The sequence below is a fragment of the Nicotiana sylvestris genome, chromosome 10 (genome assembly GCF_000393655.2).
Source record: "Nicotiana sylvestris chromosome 10, ASM39365v2, whole genome shotgun sequence".
Taxonomy (NCBI): domain Eukaryota; kingdom Viridiplantae; phylum Streptophyta; class Magnoliopsida; order Solanales; family Solanaceae; genus Nicotiana; species Nicotiana sylvestris.
In genome coordinates, this window is record NC_091066.1 from 13240396 (window position 1) to 13260231 (window position 19836).

Here is a 19836-nt window from a genome sequence, read left to right on the forward strand (position 1 = left end):
TTATAAAATTAAACTAAACCAAAAAATATCAAATCATACCGAATAAATTTATATATATAAAAATATAATTTATAAATTAAGTTTAAAACTAAAAATCATTAAATTCTTTTTCGGACCTTGTGATTATTGAAACAACTACAAGCCACCAAGTAATTAATACCGAAAATTCCAGCTTACAAACCTATTTTGCTACTTTTATTGAAAGTAAATTAGTTACTATATTTTGCTACTATATTGAAGATTAGTACAAAGACCAAAGGAGAGAATATTAGATTCACCACGGAGATCAGAGGGAAAAAGGAACATAAAATGTAGAAGAAAAATGCAAAGCAAAAACGATGGCTAGTAAATGGATCCTGCGTCGAAAGTAGAACATAGTAAGACACGACACTGCCCCTAGCTATCTTAGACAAAACCCCACCGAAACTAGGCTCACAAAGGTACAAAGTAACGGAAGACCAACAACCTCCTAGCCTACAACCATAATACTCGACCTCCACAACTTCCTATCAAGTGTCATGTCCTCGGAAATCTGAAGCCTCGCCATATCCTGCCTGATCAGCTCTCCTCAATACTTCTTAGGTCGCCCTCTACCTCTTCTCGTGCCTTCCACGATCAGCCGCTCACACCTCCTTACTGGAGCATCTGGGCTTCTCCTCTGTACATGCCTGAACCATCTGAGCCTCGCTTCCCGCATCTTGTCATCAATAGGAGCTACGTGCACCTTCTCCCGAATGTCATCATTCCTAATCTTATCCATCCGAGTGTGCCCGCATATCCACCTCAACATCCTCATTTCTGCTACTTTCATCTTTTGGATATGTGAGTTCTTAACAGGCCAACACTCAGCCCTATACATCATGGCCGGTCTAACGATCGATTTATAGAACTTACCTTTGAGTATCGTTGGCACTTTCTTGTCACACAAGACTCCAGATGCCAACCTCTACTTCATCCATCCTACACCAATACGGTGTGCGACATCCTCATCGATCTCCCCTCCCCCGTGGATAACTAAACCAAGGTACTTGAAGCTGCCTCTACTTGGGATAACCTGGGACTCAAGCCTCACATCCACGCCCACTTCCCCCGGCCCAGCGCTGAACTTACACTCGAGGTATTCCGTCTTTGTTCTGCTTAGCTTGAAACCCTTAGACTCAAGAGTCTGACCCCAAACGTCCAATCTCTCGTTAACAACGGCTCGTGACTCATCAATCAGAACTATGTCATCGGCAAATAGCATGCACCATGGAACCTCCCCTTGAATATGGTTCGATATCGCATCCATCACCAAGGCGAATAATAACGGACTGAGCGCAGAGCCTTGCTGTAATCCCATTTTAACCAGAAAAGGCTCAGAGTCCCCTCCTACTGTCCTAACCCGAGTCTTAGCCCCATCGTACATGTCCTTAATTGCCATAACATAAGGAACCAACATACCTTTGCCTCCAAGCATCTCCAGAGGACTTCTCTAGGAACCTTGTCATAAGCTTTCTCTAGGTCAATAAATACCATATGCAAATCCTTCTTTCTCTCTCTGTATAGTTCCACCAACCTCTTAACAAGGTGTATAGCTTCTGTGGGGGAACGACCCGACATGAACCCGAACTGGTTGTCGGATACAGACACTGTTATCCTCACTCTTGCTTCAATCACCCTCTCCCATATTTTCATGGTATGACTCAGTAATTTGATACCCCTATAATTGTTACAACTCTAGATATCACCTTTGTTCTTATATAATGGAACCACCGTAATCCACCTCCACTCATCCGGCATCCTCTTCGCCTTAAAAATAACATTAAACAACCCAGTCAACCACTCCACACCTGCTCTCCCTACTCACTTCCAAAATTCCACCGGAATCTCGTCTGGCCCGGTCGCTCTGCCTCTACTCATCTTACGCATAGCCCCTACGACCTCCTCGACCTCGATACGCCTGTAGTGCCCGAAGTCACGGTAACTCTCGGAATGTTCCAATTCGCCTAGCACAATATCACTATCCCCCTTTTCATTCAGAAGTTTATGAAAGTAAGTCTGCCATCTCTTCTTAATCTGGTCATCTTCCACCAGTACCTTACCATATTTGTCCTTAATGCATCTCACTTGGTCCAAATCTCGAGCCTTCCTCTCTCTCAACTTGGCCAACTGGAATAACTTCTTCTCGCCGCCTTTCTCCCCCAGTTCCTCGTACATACGACCATAAGCCGCATTCTTAGCCTCCGTGACCGACAATTTTGCTTCCTTCCTAGCTACCTTATATCTATCCATGCACGCTCGCCTCTCCTCCTCACCTCTGCTCTCCACTAACTTCAGGTATGCCGCCTTCTTCGCTTCCACTCTGCCCTAGACCACTTCATTCCACCACCAATCTTCTTTGTGCCCACCAGAGACACTGGTAGAGACCCCTAACACCTCTCTCATAGATTCCCTTATACAGTCTATTGTCGGTGACCACATAGTGCTCGCGTCCCCTCTACTCCTCCAAGCTCCCATAGCCGACAACCGACACTCCAACTCTTGAGCTTTATCCTTAGTCAAGGCTCCCCACCTAATTCTTGGTTTTCCCCGAGCAGACCTTTTCCTCCTCTTAAACCTAATACCAACATCTAGCACCAACAGTCTATGCTGCGTCGCGAGTGTCTCACTCGGAATAACCTTGCAGTCCTTGCATAACCCGCTGTCAGACCTCCTGAGGAGGAGATAGTTGATCTGAGTCTTCGCTACCGTATTTTGAAAAGTAACCAAATGCTCTTTCCTCTTCAGAAAGTTAGAGTTCGCAATCACCAACCCAAAAGCCTTAGAGAAGTCCAATAGCGAGGTACCTCCTCCGTTCCTCTCCCCAAAACCAACGCCTCCATGCATCTCTCCATATCCACCTGCGGTCGCCCCAATATGACCATTGAAATCTCCTCCTATGAACAACTTATCAGCAGGCGGAACCTAGCGCACAATCTCATCTAACCCCTCCCAGAAGCGCCGTTTAACCTCCTCATCTAGGCCCGCATGCGGCGCATAGGCGCTAACGACATTTATGGTGTGCTCTCCAACCACCAACTTAATGACTATCAATCTATCATTCACTCATCTAACCTCAACCATAGACTCTCTGAGTTTCCTATCCACTAAGATACCCACTCCATTCTTACCTCTTTGGACTCCTGAGTAACAAAGTTTATACCTGTCCGCATCCCTCGCCCTCAACTCTACCCACCTGGTCTCTTGGACACACGCTATATTAACCCTCCTCTTCTGGAGAATCCTCGCCAACTCTATAGACTTACTTGTCAATGTACCTACATTCCATAACCCGATTCTTAACCTATAGGTATCCCTGTTTTTTTTACCTCCCTTGCCTCCTGACCCAACCCCTAACCCCTGCCCTACCTCCCGCCCATCCCCCGATCCCCCCGAGGACATGAACTCACTCGACCATCCCAGACCCCAGCCACTATACCTACAACAGACGAAGGGAAAATCACTAACACACACAAGGCAACAGACCAAGTTAGACAAAGACAGGTTGCAACTATAAACGCACTAATACTATGAATAAACTAAAAGGAACTAAGATTGAAATAATTTAACTAACATAATAAAGGGGAAAAGAAAAACAGGAGGTATCAACTCTCGCAAGTAGAACCTGGGAATTGTCTTGGTATATACGATGATGTTGAGTCCAAATGGCACGTTTGCGTCCCACTTCTGCCACCCCTCGTTGACCCTTACCGGGGTTGTTCCTTATGCTTGCACACGCACGCTCCACTCACCGCTAATAGCCACAGTCCCTAACCTGAAACACGCACAAAATACCACGAAGACAAACAAAGGAGGGGTTGTCACCGCTACCACTGGTGAGGCCCCACCCGTAGCAAAAGATGCAAAAAGGTTGTAATAAATACTTAAATTGAATTTTTGAGTTTTGAGTTTTTTTAAAAAAATAAATAAATAAATAAATAAAAAACTGTCAGAAGAGAACCCTAAGGGCAGCCATAAAAGTAGAAGAACAGCTAGTTAGTGATAACAGTAAGTTCAGTTTTGGTGTGCCTAAAAATCAGAATGGCAAAGCGTGAATTATCCAGTACCTTGAGGAATTTGAAGTTTATGCAAAGGGCAGCTCTGAGAGATGAAAAGCCTAAGAAAAAAGAAGAAGAAGAAGTAGTGATACCTGATGAAACCTTTCCCTCTAGTGCTCCCAAAAGATGTGTTGTCATTATGGAAGGGGATCCCCACCCTGGGACTACAAGGGGTCAGATGTCTTTTCAGTGTTTTAATCCTTCTATTGATAAATTAAGAGAAGAAGCGTCAAAACCACATTCTGAAGGTTTTGCTGCTTGTTCTTCAGAGACGAGTGAAATAAATTCGAAAAGAGAAAATGGAACATCACAATGTGGGCTGGAGAACTCTAATGTGGATGACTCGCGTCATTCTCCTAACGAAGATCTTAAAAGGAAGCAAGATGATACATCCTCTGAGGCGCAGTATCCAAACAAATCACATAAGAGAGTTCTTGGCAATCCAGAGTCGTCACCTAGTAGTAGTCGAAGTTCCCAGAAGCCACATAGACTGGACTGGAGTGTTCTTAAGCCTCCAAAGTCTCAAAAGAAAAGGTGGTAAGTGTAACTTAAGGTGATTTTGTTTTACTTATATGAAATTTTTTCTGTATTTTTAATTTATGTTGAGGAAAGGTAACATTAGTCTTCTGGATCTATGGTAATCCTGTATTAATTTTCTTATTGGGAGTTATTTTTGTATCAATTTATATTTAAAAAAAACACAACACAGTCAGAAAAATAAATCAACAATAACGTATATAACAACAAATAAAAGAAACAAAGAAACAATTGGTAAATACCGAGCAAAGCTAGGTGAATATTTCAGAGGAGTGGTCAATTGAATGAATTATATTCCCCCTTCCTTGACACATGACCAAAAGCGTGGCTTACTATCATTTATGGGCGTGTTGTACACTCAATTCAACAACAACAATAACAAACCCAATATGATTCCGATATGTGGGGTCTGGGGAGAGTAGTCTGTACGCAGACCTTACCCTTACTTACTGCAGGTAGAGAGGCTGTTTCTAATAGACCCTCGGCTCAGGAAGGGTAAGAAGAAGAAAAGGAAAGCAAGAATGGAAGAAAGAAGGAAGAGACAAGAAAAAGGGAGAGATGAAGGATAAGTAGTACCAAATAACAACAACGGGGAATACAATGCCTGAGGCGAACAAAACCACATAACGTAATAAAAATCTAAGAATATGAGTAGACATCCATACTACTAAGACTATCGGTGAACACTAAAAACTATCCACTAACATTCTACCTTAATCCTCGACCTCCACACCCTCTTATCAAGAGTTATGTCCTTAGTGAGTTGAAGCAGCTCCATGTCCTGTCTAATCACCTCTTCCCAGTACTTCTTAGGCCTACCTCAGCCTCTTCTAAAACGTGTTGTACACTCAATTAATGGATAAAATAAATTTTTAAATTGAATCTTCTTTATAATATGACCCCAATGGTTAAATAAAATACCCAATCCACTTCTTCTCCTCTTTGTCAAGAACCTTAAATCCCCCTCATCTCAGATTATGCACAATTTCTGGGCAAAATATGGAATTTCGAAGGAAATGCAGTCGGGTAAAAAATTATCTAGTGTAATGTGATGACCCACCATGTCATCATGCCACATAGGTGCCATTTGGCATATATTAATGATATATTGAAGCTTACATAAGAAGAATGCTAGCATTTGTGAAAAGATTCTAGAGAGGTATGGACATTTCCTTAGGAAGAACCTAGATCCTTATGGATTTGCTAGGAAAGTCCTTGGAATCTTCTAGGCTTGTAGAGAATTCTAGAAAAAGCCCTTATCTTGTAAATATCAAGGACTTGTGTAATAATTAATATTTACACACTAGCCCCTAGGAGACTAGTATATAAAGGGGGTCATTCATTTGTAATTCATCAAGCAAACAATTCAAGTTCTCTCTAATACAAAGCTTCTTTGAACAATTCTCTTGTGTTCTCTCTTCCATTCTCTTAGCGATCTTAAAGGTAGTAAGACTAACTTGGCATAGCAAGAACATGAGCAAGTTGTGCAAGATCGTGAGCGAGTTGTCAAGTGCCGCACGTGTACTTAGTTAACAACTAAGGACGTGACAACGTGGTATCAGAGCGAAGGTTTCAACTAAGGGAATGGCGAACGACGGAGAAATTAATGTTGTCAACACCCAAGCCAACATCATCCAGGATGCTATTGGGAAGAGCGGCCGTAGCAAAAATAGGAATGCCACCAACAAGAGCCAGGAGGTGCCAGCTGAGGTTGTGTCAAACGAAGGGCTTACATCCCAAGAACCATCTGCCACTGAGGCAAGCGAGGATGAAGTGGAGGTCCTCAGAGGACGTCTCGCTTGGTAAAGAGTGGGTGATGAAGATGAACGCGGGGATGGATGTCGTAGAGATATTTGGCCAACGCTTGGGGAAGGTGGTAGGCACCGTTAATGTTCTTGAGGGGCACACTCTTGAAGAGATTGAGAGTATCCGAAATGACTTGGAGGGACGTACATAGACTGAGATGGAACTAAGGCAAACCATCACTACCTTAGAGTGCAGACTCATGGAGGCTTTGAGTACTATCGATGCTATTAAGGCAAAGATAGAGTCACTCGAGGAGCATGTCAATGCTGGCATGACCGAGGTAGCCAGCAATGTTGTGGTGATGAGGGAGGCCAAGATCGAGGCTCCTAAACCCCCGGTGTTCAAAGGTGTTGTGATGCACAAGAAGTGGAAAACTTCCTTTGGCACTTAGAGAACTACTTCAGGCACGGCAAAATGAGGGACGACGAGGCCAAGATCAATACTACGGTATTGTACCTCTCAGAGACTGCCATGCTATAGTGGAGAAGGAAGATGGCCAACGTGGATAAAGGTCTAGGTACTATTAGCACATGCAGTTCAAAACGGAGTTCAAACGACAGTTCTTTCCAAACAATGTCTTGTACGAGGCAAGGCGCAAGCTTAGGGAATTGAAGCAAACATGGAGCATACGTAATTATGTCAAAGAGTTCACTACCCTTATGCTTCAAATCCCCAACCTGACCAATGATGACTTGTTGTTCCACTTCATGGACGGGTTGCAAAATTGGGCTAAGCAGGAGTTGCAACGCCGACAAGTCACTGATATAGACCAAGCCATAGTAGAGGCCGAATCATTGATGGACTTCAGGCATGACAAGTACGACAAAGGCAATGGCAAGGAGTCAAATGTTAACAATGTCAAAGGTGGGGGAGACCGTGGCAAAGGCAAGGAGATACAACAACAATACTCCAAGACTCAAGATTTCAAAAAGTCGAGTGGCCGTCAGGGCTACGCCGATAAGAAGGCACAGGTCGAGAATAAGGGATGCTATATATGCGGAGGGCCACATGGCTTCAGGAATTGTCCTGTCCTCAAGAGCCTCAGTGCCATGGTACGTGAGCGGAAGGAGCAGCCACAAGGAAAGAGTCCGGGAACCGCACAGTTGGGTATGATCGGATTATGTGGTGCTGTCACGAAGCAAGCTATCCAACCTAATGAGAATGGCAATCAGTACGTGGATCTCACCATCAACAACAAGCCCGCTCGTGCAATGGTGGACACTGGAGCAACTCATAATTTCGTGACTGAGGCAGCCGCAAAGAGACTGGAATTGAAGCTTGCTCCAACCAACTCTCGCATCAAGACCGTGAATACCGAGATACATAATGCTCGTGGGGTAGCTAATGGAGTTGGTGTCAAATTGGGAACTTGGAAAGGAATGACAAACTTTACCGTAACCGCTATGGATATCTTTAACATCATACTGGGGCAAGAGTTCTTTAGACATTGTCATACCTTAATCGACCCCTACCTCCAATGTCTCTTGGTTATGGAGCGAGAAGTAGCTTGCATGGTACCTACAGTGACTATGCCACACGGACAGATCCAAGCACAACTCTCAGCTATGCAGGTTGTCAAGGGGATCAAGAAGGGGGAGCCCACATTTATGGCAACGATTGCAAGTCTAGAGGAAGACAAGAATTTTCAAGAGACAGTGCCGCCTTTCATAGAGAAGTTGCTTGAGGAGAACAAAGATGTCATGCCCGAGGAGTTGCCTAAGCACTTGCCGCCTAGGCGAGATGTGGATCACAAGATTGAGTTGGATCCAGGGGCTAAACCACCCGCATTTGCCCCATATCGTATGGCACCGCCCGAGATGGAGGAGCTCAAGAAACAATTGAAAGAGTTGTTGGATGCTGGTCACATTCGCCCATCAAAGGCACCTTTCGGCGCACTAGTATTGTTTCAGAAGAAGAAGAATGGATCGCTGCGTTTGTGCATAGACTACCGAGCACTTAATAAGGTCACTGTGAAGAATAAGTACCCAATCCCGCTCATTGCTGACTTGTTCGATAGACTTGGGCAAGCCAAGTACTTTACCAAGGTGGATCTTCGAAAGGGCTACTACCAGGTTCGCATTGCGGAAGGGGATGATCCAAAGACAACATGTGTGACGAGATACAGAGCCTTTGAGTGGTTTGTAATGCCCTTCATCTTAACCAATGCACCAGCCACATTTTGCACCCTTATGAACAAGATCTTTCATCCCTACCTTGATCAGTTCGTGGTAGTCTACCTAGACAACATAGTCATCTACAGCAACACCTTGGAGGAGCACATGGAGCACTTAAGGAAGGTTTTCCAAGTCTTGCGAGAGAACGAGCTATACATCAAGAGGGAGAAATGTGAGTTCGTGCAATCAAAGGTGCACTTCTTGGGCCATGCCATTAGCAATGGCGAGCTACGCATGGACGATGCTAAGGTACGTGCTATCCAGGAGTGGGAGGAACCCATAAAGGTAACTGAGTTGAGATCCTTCCTTGGCCTTGTTAACTACTATCGCCGGTTCATCAGTGGATATTCAGCAAAGGCCACACCATTGACTGAGTTGCTAAAGAAGAACAAGCCATGGGTTTGGACGGAGCATTGTCAAAAGGCGTTTGAAGGCCTTAAGACAGCTGTAATAGAGGAGTCAGTCTTGGCATTACCTGACTTTGCCAAGACTTTTGAGGTGCACACAGATGCCTCAGACTTTGCCATTGGGGGTGTCCTGATGCAGGATAAGCATCCCATAGAATTTGAGAGCCACAAGTTAAATGAGATGGAGCGGCGTTACACGGTACAAGAGAAGGAAATGACTGCCATTGTGCATTGCCTTCGTACATGGAGACATTATCTGCTCGGGTCGAGGTTCGTGGTCAAGACTGATAATGTGGCTAATAGCTACTTTCAAACACAGAAGAAGCTCACACCAAAGCAGGCTAGGTGGCAGGATTTCTTAGCCGAGTTTGATTATGCGCTGGAGTATAAGCCGGGAAAAGGTAATGCTGTAGCTGATGCCTTAAGCCGGAAAGCCGAGCTTGCTACAATCACTTCAGCGAGATGGGACATTCGGGAGGCTATAAAAGAAGGCATGCAGTATGATCCAGCAGCCAGACAGCTTATCGAGTTAGCTAACAAAGGCAAGACGAGACAGTTTTGGATAGAAGACGGCCTACTACTTACCACAGGTCGGAGGGTCTACGTTCCTAAGTTTGGAGACATTAGACGACGGATCATAAGGGAGAGTCATGACACAATGTGGGCTAGTCATCCAGGTCAACGTCGCACTAGGGCCTTGGTTGAGTCAGTCTACTATTGGCCACGCATGCGAGATGACATAGAGTGCTATGTGCAGACTTGTCTTGTCTGTGAATAGGACAAGGTTGAACAACAACAACCCGTAGGACATTTGGAGCCACTACCAGTTGTAGAGCGTCCATGGGAGAGCGTGACTATGGACTTTATCACTTGCCTACCGAAGTCTGATGGTTATGGTACTATTATGGTGGTCATGGATAGATTTTCCAAATATGCCACCTTCATGCCCGCCTCACCGGGTTGCACAGCTAAGGAAGCTGCCAAGCTATTCTTTAAGAATGTGGTAAAGTATTGGGGCTTACTAAGGCATATCATCAGTGATCGAGACCCCTGCTTCACTGGGAGATTTTGGAGATAGTTGTTCGACATACTTGGCACGGAACTGCACTTTTCTACTAGTTTCCACCCACATATGGATGGACAAACAGCACGGGTTAATGCCTTACTAGAATGATACTTGAGGCATTATGTAAGCACACATCAGAAAGATTGGTCAAGGCTCCTAGACATTGCCCAATTCTCTTATAACTTGCAGCTGAGTGAGTCCACGGGGCGGACACTATTTGAGCTAGCCACAGGCCAACAACCACAAACTCCACATTCATTACCAGCCGCGTTCGAGGGAAAGAGTTTGGGGGCTTATCATATGGCCAAAGGATGGGAGGAACAGCTTGACACTGCTAAGTCGTACTTGGATAAGGCAGCTAAGAAGATGAAGAAGTTTGCAGACCGTAAGCGGCGTCCCACGGACTATAGAGTTGGGGACATGGTCATGTTGAAGTTTAACCCAAGACAGTTCAAAGCACAATAGGGCATGCATCAGAATCTGATTCGTAAGTATGAGGGGCCTTTTAAGATCGTCGACAAGGTAGGCAAGATCTCATACAAGCTTGACATGTCATCATATATTAAGATCTACCTTGTCTTCCATGCCAGCATGCTTAAGCCATATCATGAATATAAGGATGAGCAGAGTATGGGCCAATCAAGTCGAGCTCCAATGACTATCACCGCCTCGCATGATCGGAAGATTGAGGCTATCATAGATTACCAGGCCAGGCGAAAACAAGGGCAAAAAGCCACCGCTATGTTCCTCCTCCATTGGAAAGGGCAATCACCGGAGGAGGCCGCGTGGGAACGATATGAAGACTTGTGGCAATTCAAAGATAAGATCCGAGAGTTTATGCAGCAGCATTGCGCCGCGGTCGTCACAATATTGGGTGGGGGAGAGTGTGATGACCCGCCATGTCATCATGCCACATAGGCGCCATTTGGTATATATTAATGCCATGTGGAAGCTTACATAAGAAGAATGCTAGCATTTGTGAGAAGATTCTAGAGAGGTATGGACATTTCCTTAGGAAGAACCTAGATCCTTATGGATTTGCTAGGAAAGTCCTTGGAATCTTCTAGGCTTGTAGAGAATTCTACAAAAAGCCCTTATCTTGTAAATATCAAGGACTTGTGTAATAATTAATATTTACACACTAGCCCCTAGAAAACTAGTATATAAAGGGGGCCATTCATTTGTAATTCGTCAAGCAAACAATTCAAGTTCTCTCTAATACAAAGCTTCCTTGAACAATTCTCTTGTGTTCTTTCTTCCATTCTCTTAGCGATCTTAAAGGTAGTAAGGCTGACTTGGCATAGCAAGAACATGAGCAAGTTGTGCAAAATCGTGAGCGAGTTGTCAAGTGCCGCACGTGTACTTAATTAACAACTAAGGACGTGACAGTAAACCATTAATACTACTAGAAATTCGGAAAAAAGCGACTACAAAAAGCGACCAAAGTTGGTCGCTTATGGCCCAAAAAGCGACCAAACACGCCTGGTAGCTATATTGATGGTCCCTTTTATTTAGCAACCAAAGTTGGTCGCTATTTAGCGACCAACTTTGGTCTCTAAGCTAAAAGGGCCAAAAATTCTGATTTTGACTTTAGTGACCAACTTTGGTCGTTATATTAATTTAATAATATAAATTTGGCGACCAAAGTTGGTCTCTACATATGAAATACGTTATTTTTAATTTATCATTAATCATTAGAAAGCGACCAACTTTGGTCTCTAATCCAAATATTATATTTTAAAATCTGGACAATAGAGACCAAAGTTGGTCGCTAAATTCAAGAATTTTTTTTAAAGATAAGCGACCAACATTGGTCGCTATATTTCCAGAAATTGTATTTTTTTAATAGAAATCTGGGCAGGTAGCGACCAAGGTTGGTCGCTATTGCCCAGAAAATTATTTTTTTATAGTGAAATGCGACCAAATAGAGACCAAAGTTGGTCGCTTTTCTTGGTATATTTTTGGCAGAAACTGCCTGTTTTGGCAGCTACACCACCTGCCAGCTTACCAAACATCCTAAACAGGCATTTTATGCCAGCAACAACAACAACAACAATTAAAAGCAACAATCAATAGAACTAACACATTAAGCTAACAAAACTAAGTTAACGCTTATTACAAGCCCATTCGAACTAAAAAGAACTAACACAATAGAACTAAGTTTTTTTGTCTAGTTCAAAGTATATAAAGTACTCAAGGAATGTTCTTTCAGAATCCTCGTCCGAAAGTTGGATTGCCTCGCCCGATTCATTAGGTGGTTAACTGCGTATGAATTCCCCCACGTCAGCTGCATGTGAAGCGAACCTATATGAAAAAATATATATATTGAATTAGTATTTCAAAATTTATATAAAAGTAAATCATAATACTTAATGAAAAGTAAAAAACTTACATGTATATAGTCGAGGCTCGACCCTCCTTTCTGAATCAGTCTCTTTCTTCTTCTTTACAATACGAGTTTCATTGAATAACTCATCTTGCTTCATTGGCATCATAAAGTTGTCTGGTGGCTTTGGTGATTATCCTCGTGGTACTATTACTCGGGATGAACTTGGATACAGAGAATAACTTGGATACAGTACCTGACAGGGTGTGTCTTTGATCAATTGTTGATCTCTATAGCTACAATGATAATGAGAAGGCAACGACATGTGTTTCAAAATAGTGATGGTATAGGTAGGATTTAACATTTCCTAAGTAGATAAAAGAGGTTATAGAGGAATTCTCTACTTCACTTTCCAAGAGGAAAAGAAGTTTGATTGATAGTGACAACGTTGATGAAGACAGAATGTTTTTCGTTGGTCGTGGCAGTTCCCATAAAGAGGGGATCATAAGACTCTATGATGACAAAGATTATAGGAAGTTTTGTTCTAAACTTTCTTCCAAGTCTGATCCATACAAGCTTAATGTGATATTGGTGATATTTCTTCGGATTCAGACAATGATTTGACCGACAAAAGTATGGAAATGCTCTTAAAAAGAATTAAAAGTAAAACGTTTTTCTTGGTAGAGAAGGATGCTGAAAAGATTTTACCTTTAATTCTTTTTAAGAGCATTTCCATACTTTTGTCGGTCAAATCATTGTCTGAATCCGAAGAAATATCACCAATATCATATTAAGCTTGTACGGATCAGACTTGAAAGAAAATTTAGAACAAAACTTCCTATAATCTCTGTCATCATAGAGTCTTATGACCCCCATTTTATGGGAACTGCCATGACCAACGGAACACATTCCGTCTTCATCAACCTTGTCACTCCCAATTAAACTTCTTTTTCTCATGGAAAATGAAGTACATAATTACTCTATAAGCTCTTCTTTTATCTGCTTAGGAAATACTAAATTCCTACCTACACCATCACTATTTGAAACACTTGTCATTGCCTTCTCATCATTCATTGTCGCTAATGAGAAGAACAATTAAAGGCACACTTTGCCAGGTACTGTGTCTTAGTTATTCTTGGTGGAAGTTCTATTGCATGTCTAATAACGTCATCAACCTCTTCTAATAATCCTCCGGCAATCTAAAATTCCAAAACATAAACTAAAAGTTCAATTCATATCCTAAACCTTCAATTCATATCCACAAAAGTTCAAGTCATATCCTAAAGGTTCAACTCATATCGTAAAAAGTTCAAGTCATATCGTAAAATTTCAATTTATATCGTACAAGTTCAATTCACAAGAACAAAACCTAAAAACTAAAAGTTCATCAATTCTTATCCTACGAGTTTAAACATAAACTAAAAGTTCAATTTATATCCTAAAGGTTCAATTCATATCCACAAAAGTTCAAGTCATATCCTAAAATTTCTATTTATATCCTAAAAATTCAACTCATATCCTAAAAGTTTCAATTTATATCCTACAAGTTCAATTCACAAGAACAAAACCTAAAAACTAAAAGTTATATTCATATCCTACGAGTTTAAACATAAACTAAAAGTTCAAGTCATATCCTAAAGGTTCAATACATATGCTAAAGGTTCAATTTATTTCCTAAAAGTTCAACTCATATCCTAAAAGTTTCAATTCATATCCTAAAAATTCAACTCATATCCTAAAATTTCAATTTATATCCTACAAGTTCAATTCACAAGAACAAAACCTAAAAACTAAAAGTTATATTCATATCCTACGAGTTTAAACATAAACTAAAAGTTCAAGTCATATCCTAAAGGTTCAATACATATGCTAAAGGTTCAATTTATTTCCTAAAAGTTCAACTCATATCCTAAAAGTTTCAATTCATATCCTAAAAATTCAACTCATATCCTAAAATTTCAATTTATATCCTACAAGTTCAATTCACAAGAACAAAACCTAAAAACTAAAAGTTATATTCATATCCTACGAGTTTAAACATAAACTAAAAGTTCAAGTCATATCCTAAAGGTTCAATACATATGCTAAAGGTTCAATTTATTTCCTAAAAGTTCAACTCATATCCTAAAAGTTTCAATTCATATCCTAAAAATTCAACTCATATCCTAAAATTTCAATTTATATCCTACAAGTTCAATTCACAAGAACAAAACCTAAAAACTAAAAGTTATATTCATATCCTACGAGTTTAAACATAAACTAAAAGTTCAAGTCATATCCTAAAGGTTCAATACATATGCTAAAGGTTCAATTTATTTCCTAAAAGTTCAACTCATATCCTAAAAGTTTCAATTCATATCCTAAAAATTCAACTCATATCCTAAAATTTCAATTTATATCCTACAAGTTCAATTCACAAGAACAAAACCTAAAAACTAAAAGTTATATTCATATCCTACGAGTTTAAACATAAACTAAAAGTTATGATTATATCCTAAAAATTCAACCCATACCCTAAACCCTAGATTTCTATAAATCCTAGATGTCTATAAAATGTTAAATAAAGTTAAATACAATGTTAAATAAAATGTTAACATTTCTATAAACCCTAGATTTCTATAAACCCTAGATTTTTATAAAATGTTAAATAATGATAAATACAACCTAAACCCTAGGTTTCTATAAAATACAATGTTAAATAATCAATTGAAACACTAGTCATTTTGAAACTAATTCATAAAACAAAACATTATAAGCTTACACAAAAGATATAAATTGTAATTCTAACCTAGAATTTTTAGGAGGTGGAGAAGGAGAGAGACGTAGCAGCGGCAGAGGCGACGACGACGGGGCGACGACAGCTGGGCGGTGGTCGTTGGTGGCGTGGGTGGGGCCTCTGGTGCTGGGAGTTGGAAGGGGGGGGGTTGAGTGTGAGAGAGAAAAGAGAGATTTTTGGAAAATTTTAAGAAAGAATGGGAGGGGATCCCGATTTTAACAGTCTGGAATTAAAAATAGCGACCACAGTTGGTCGCAATTTTGGTAGGTAAATCAGTTTTGAATTTTTAGAAATAGCGACCAAAGTTGGTCGCTATTTCTAAAAAAATTATATTACTCTTAATTCAATTTAAAATTATATATATATATATAGTATAAATTTAGGGATTTTAATTCAATTTATATATATATATATATATATATATATATATATATATATATATAATACAATTTAAAATTATGTACATATGTAGTATAAATTTAGGATTTTAATTCTATTTAAGCTATATATATATATATATATATATATATATATATATATATATATATATATATATATATATTCGATATAATACTACCTAATACATTTATACTTAGTGCATAGTATATGTATTATATATATATATAAACTATATTCGATATAATACTACCTAATACACTTATACTCAGTGCATAGTATAGCGTAAGTATATAACATATATATATATATATATATATATATATATATATATATATATATATATATATATATATATATATATATATATATATAATACAATTTAAAATTATGTACATATGTAGTATAAATTTAGGATTTTAATTCAATTTAAGCTATATATATATATATATATATATATATTAAATATAATACTACCTAATACATTTATACTTAGTGCATAGTATATGTATTATATATATATAAGCTATATTCGATATAATACTACCTAATACACTTATACTCAGTGCATAGTATAGCGTAAGTATATATTTTATATATATATATATATAAAAAAGCTATATTCGATATAATACTACCTAATACACTTATACTTAGTGCATAGTATAGCGTATATATATATATATATATATATATATTATATAAGCTATATTCGATACAGTATGACCTAATACACTTATACTCAGTGCATAGTATAGCGTAAGTATATATATCATATATATAAAAGCTATATTCGATATAATACTACATAATACATTTATACTTAGTGCATAGTATAGCGTAAGTATATATATGTTATATATATAAGCTATATTCGATATAATACTACCTAATACACTTATACTCAGTGCATAGTATAGCTTAAGTATATATATTATATATATATAAGCTATATTCGATATAATACTACCTATTACACTTATACTTAGTGCATAGTATACCGTAAGTATATATTATATATATATATATATATATATATATATATATATATAAGCTATATTCGATACAATATTACCTAATACACTTATACTTAGTGCATAGTATAGCGTAAGTATATATTATATATATATATATATATAAGCTATATTCGTGCATAGTATAGCGTAAGTTCGGTAATACTGTATCGATATATATATACCTAATACACTTATACTTAGTGCATAGTATAGCGTAAGTATATATATAAGCTATATTCGATATAATATTACCTAATAGACTTATACTCAGTGCATAATATAGCGTAAGTATATATATATATATATATATATATATATATATATATATAAGTTATATTCGATATAATATTAGCTAATAGACTTATACTCAGTGCATAATATAGCGTAAGTATATATATATATATATATATATATATATATATATATATATATATATATATATATATATATAAGCTATATATATTTACCTAACCTGTCCAGGACGTACCTGCAGTCAATTAGCATAGTACTAGCACATACAGGTACTTTCAAGACTTCTTTAGGAAGTTTTTGTAAATCCCAAGACTACTTTTAAATAAAAGACAACACATTAATTTTGAAAAGAAAAGGCTACAGATTGAATACACACACACACACACACACACACACACACACACACACATATATATATATATATATATATATATATATATATAGAGAGAGAGAGAGAGAGAGAGAGACATGCACGATTCGTAGTACTATTCATCCCTTGTATTACAAAAGTATTAACGGCTTACATTTATATTATTTAGATAGTAAATATAAAAGTGATTTTTAATTTTGACCATTGTTGACCTGAATAGAGACCAACTTTGGTCGCCATTTATTCAAGAATTTAGTTTAGCGACCAAAGTTGGTCGCTATATTTAAATCAGATTCAGTTATATTTCATATAATATTTAAATTAATAATACAATTATTAAAATAGTATAACTGGGTCCCATTTAAGCGACCAAAGTTGGACGGTATCTTCCTACCCTTTAAGTTGCGACCAACGTTGGTCGCCATTTTTATATTATATATATTTATATTTTATAATTTTTCTAAAATAATAATATAATTATTAAAATTTTGTAGGTGGGTCCCACTTTAGCGACCAACATTGGTCACTAATCTCAGTAAATGTTTGACCAAGAAAGTCTGACCAGTCCAGTCAACATTTTGATTAATATAGCGACTAAGTAGCGACCAACCTTGGTCGCTATTTTGTTTCTTTTATTTATTTTATTATTTTCGCTAGTTTAGCGACCAACTTTGGTCGCTTTTTCCCACAGACCAACTTTGGTCGCTAAATTTTGGTCGCTTTTTTCCGAATTTCTAGTAGTGTAAAAGAGTAGGTCGGATGTTTTATTAGGATGGGTTTTTAGCAAATGGGTCATGTCTTTAAATTCTTTACTCTTATTAATGACGTGGCTTCATCAGAAAGCGCGTCTCACACCAGTTAACATATAGCTGATCTAGGGTAAAGGAAGGGAGAAAATAATTCACTGTTTAGACGGAACTTATGTATTTTGCCGTAAGGCTGCAAATAGTTTAATTAGTCTCTCCTTTTCACATCGGATAGAGACGGTATTCAGAGGCGGAGCCACCCTATAGCAAGGGGAGTCGGTACAAAAACATATACTGTGTAGACTGGTAATTATATATATAATATGTTGACTCTCTTTTGACTTTTTTATATAATATATTGACTCTCCTTTGACTTTTTTATATAATTACTTTTATATATTTTAACGTACACCTTAATAAAAATACTGGCTCAACTTTCGCCCTTTATAACGAGCAACTTAAGAAGGGAGGGATTTTCCAGGAGTTGAACTCGGCAATCGAAGAGATATTGGTGCCCACTGGAGTAGGTTTGTGTAATGAAGAGATATTGGTGTTACTGCATCCAAAAATTGTTGTTGTCGAAAATAAGTTATAACATGGAGAAATTAAACTAAAAGGGTAAAGAAAGGGAATATCAGTCTTATTATATCCGGAAAGTATTGTAAATCACAAAAGAATTAATATGAAGAAAGTAATTCAAAACAAGTATCTCTATATATATAGTTGAAGGAGATAAGAGAGGTGATGTGGTAGTCAAGAAAAGCATTTATCTTTTTCATATTCTTTTGGCTATTCGACCTCTTTCTTTTCATTTAATTTAATTCATTCATGTTAAATAGCCAAAAGACACAACATTACAGAAATGACCATTTCTTGAACTCCTATTGAAGGATCCAAACGTCTCTATAATAATTTATTAATTGTGTGATGAAACAACTGCTGTTACTAAACTCCTATTTTCCATTTCTGATTCAAAAATTTGGTCTGTAATTTTGGAGCAGTTTTTTCCCTGAGTTGGTCGCCCATGAAGGAGGAGCCAAATTTTCCGTCGGCAGAGGCGAATCTAAGATTTCTATTGCACGAGTGCACCATTAAAGAAAGGAGGGAAAAAAGTAAGTGAGAATTGTACCATGCTCCTTTAGGTGAATATATAACTCAGTATTGATCCAAGTGCACCATTTAACTCCTTTGAAACATGGGTGCCAACATATAATATTAGATCAATTTTAGAAAATATATACATTAAATATCTAATTTGACGGAGAGACCATGGGTTCACGGGCCCCATAAATTAAGCTTACATCCGCCCCTATCCGTCGGACGTGCAAAATAGTTGTCGGCCGACATCCCTATATGTAGGCGCGTATGCGCCAAGTATGTTACAAATGCATACGTTGAATGATGATAAATCGGATAACAAAAGAAAAATATATTAAAAATAAACAAATATTTAACGTGGTTCAATCAATTGACATACATTTACAGGCGATATGAGCAACTCACTATATAAAAGATATTTCTGCGGTTCCAATTTATATGAACCTATTTAACTAGGCACGGATTATAAAGGAAAAAAGAAGATTTTTGAAATATGTGATAGGCCATAAACAAGTAATAATATTTGTATGGATATATTTTTTTAAATGCGGTAGTCTTAAATATGCCATAGTATTTGTATGGCTCTAAATACCTTTCTTTAAGGGTATAAAGAAAAGGTTAAGTCATTGTTTTTAAAATTAGGAATGGTTCATTTGTTTTTTTGGAACGGAAGAAAATAGATAGTTCACATAAATTAGAACAACGAAAATAATAAAAATATCGAAAAAATAACCTCACAAAACTTATAACACGTGCGTCACAAATTCTTTCTCCTTAAACAAGACTCTCA

At 38.3% G+C, this 19836-nt stretch overlaps 3 protein-coding genes across 3 annotated transcripts; 1 reads left to right on the forward strand and 2 right to left on the reverse strand.

Annotated features, from left to right (window-relative positions):
- Positions 1 to 1842: 1842 nt before the first annotated feature.
- Positions 1843 to 2271, reverse strand: LOC138879015 (uncharacterized). The gene has a single exon (XM_070158586.1). It carries the CDS (start codon positions 2269 to 2271, stop codon positions 1843 to 1845), a length of 429 nt encoding a protein of 142 aa, XP_070014687.1.
- A 75-nt stretch (positions 2272 to 2346) lies between these two features.
- LOC138879016 (uncharacterized) lies at positions 2347 to 2865 on the reverse strand. The gene has a single exon (XM_070158587.1). It carries the CDS (start codon positions 2863 to 2865, stop codon positions 2347 to 2349), a length of 519 nt encoding a protein of 172 aa, XP_070014688.1.
- Positions 2866 to 3999: 1134 nt separating this feature from the next.
- On the forward strand, positions 4000 to 4733 carry LOC104235447 (uncharacterized). The gene has a single exon (XM_009789214.2). The coding sequence runs from the start codon at positions 4060 to 4062 to the stop codon at positions 4615 to 4617; it is 558 nt and encodes a 185-aa protein (XP_009787516.1). The 5' UTR covers positions 4000 to 4059; the 3' UTR covers positions 4618 to 4733.
- Positions 4734 to 19836: the final 15103 nt, after the last annotated feature.

Bases quoted from the DNA above. Each gene is read 5' to 3' on its own strand.
- LOC138879016 (XM_070158587.1), bottom strand. From the start codon at position 2,865: ATGCATGGAGGCGTTGGTTTTGGGGAGAGGAACGGAGGAGGTACCTCG.
- LOC104235447 (XM_009789214.2), top strand. From the start codon at position 4,060: ATGGCAAAGCGTGAATTATCCAGTACCTTGAGGAATTTGAAGTTTATG.
- LOC138879015 (XM_070158586.1), bottom strand. From the start codon at position 2,271: ATGGATAGATATAAGGTAGCTAGGAAGGAAGCAAAATTGTCGGTCACG.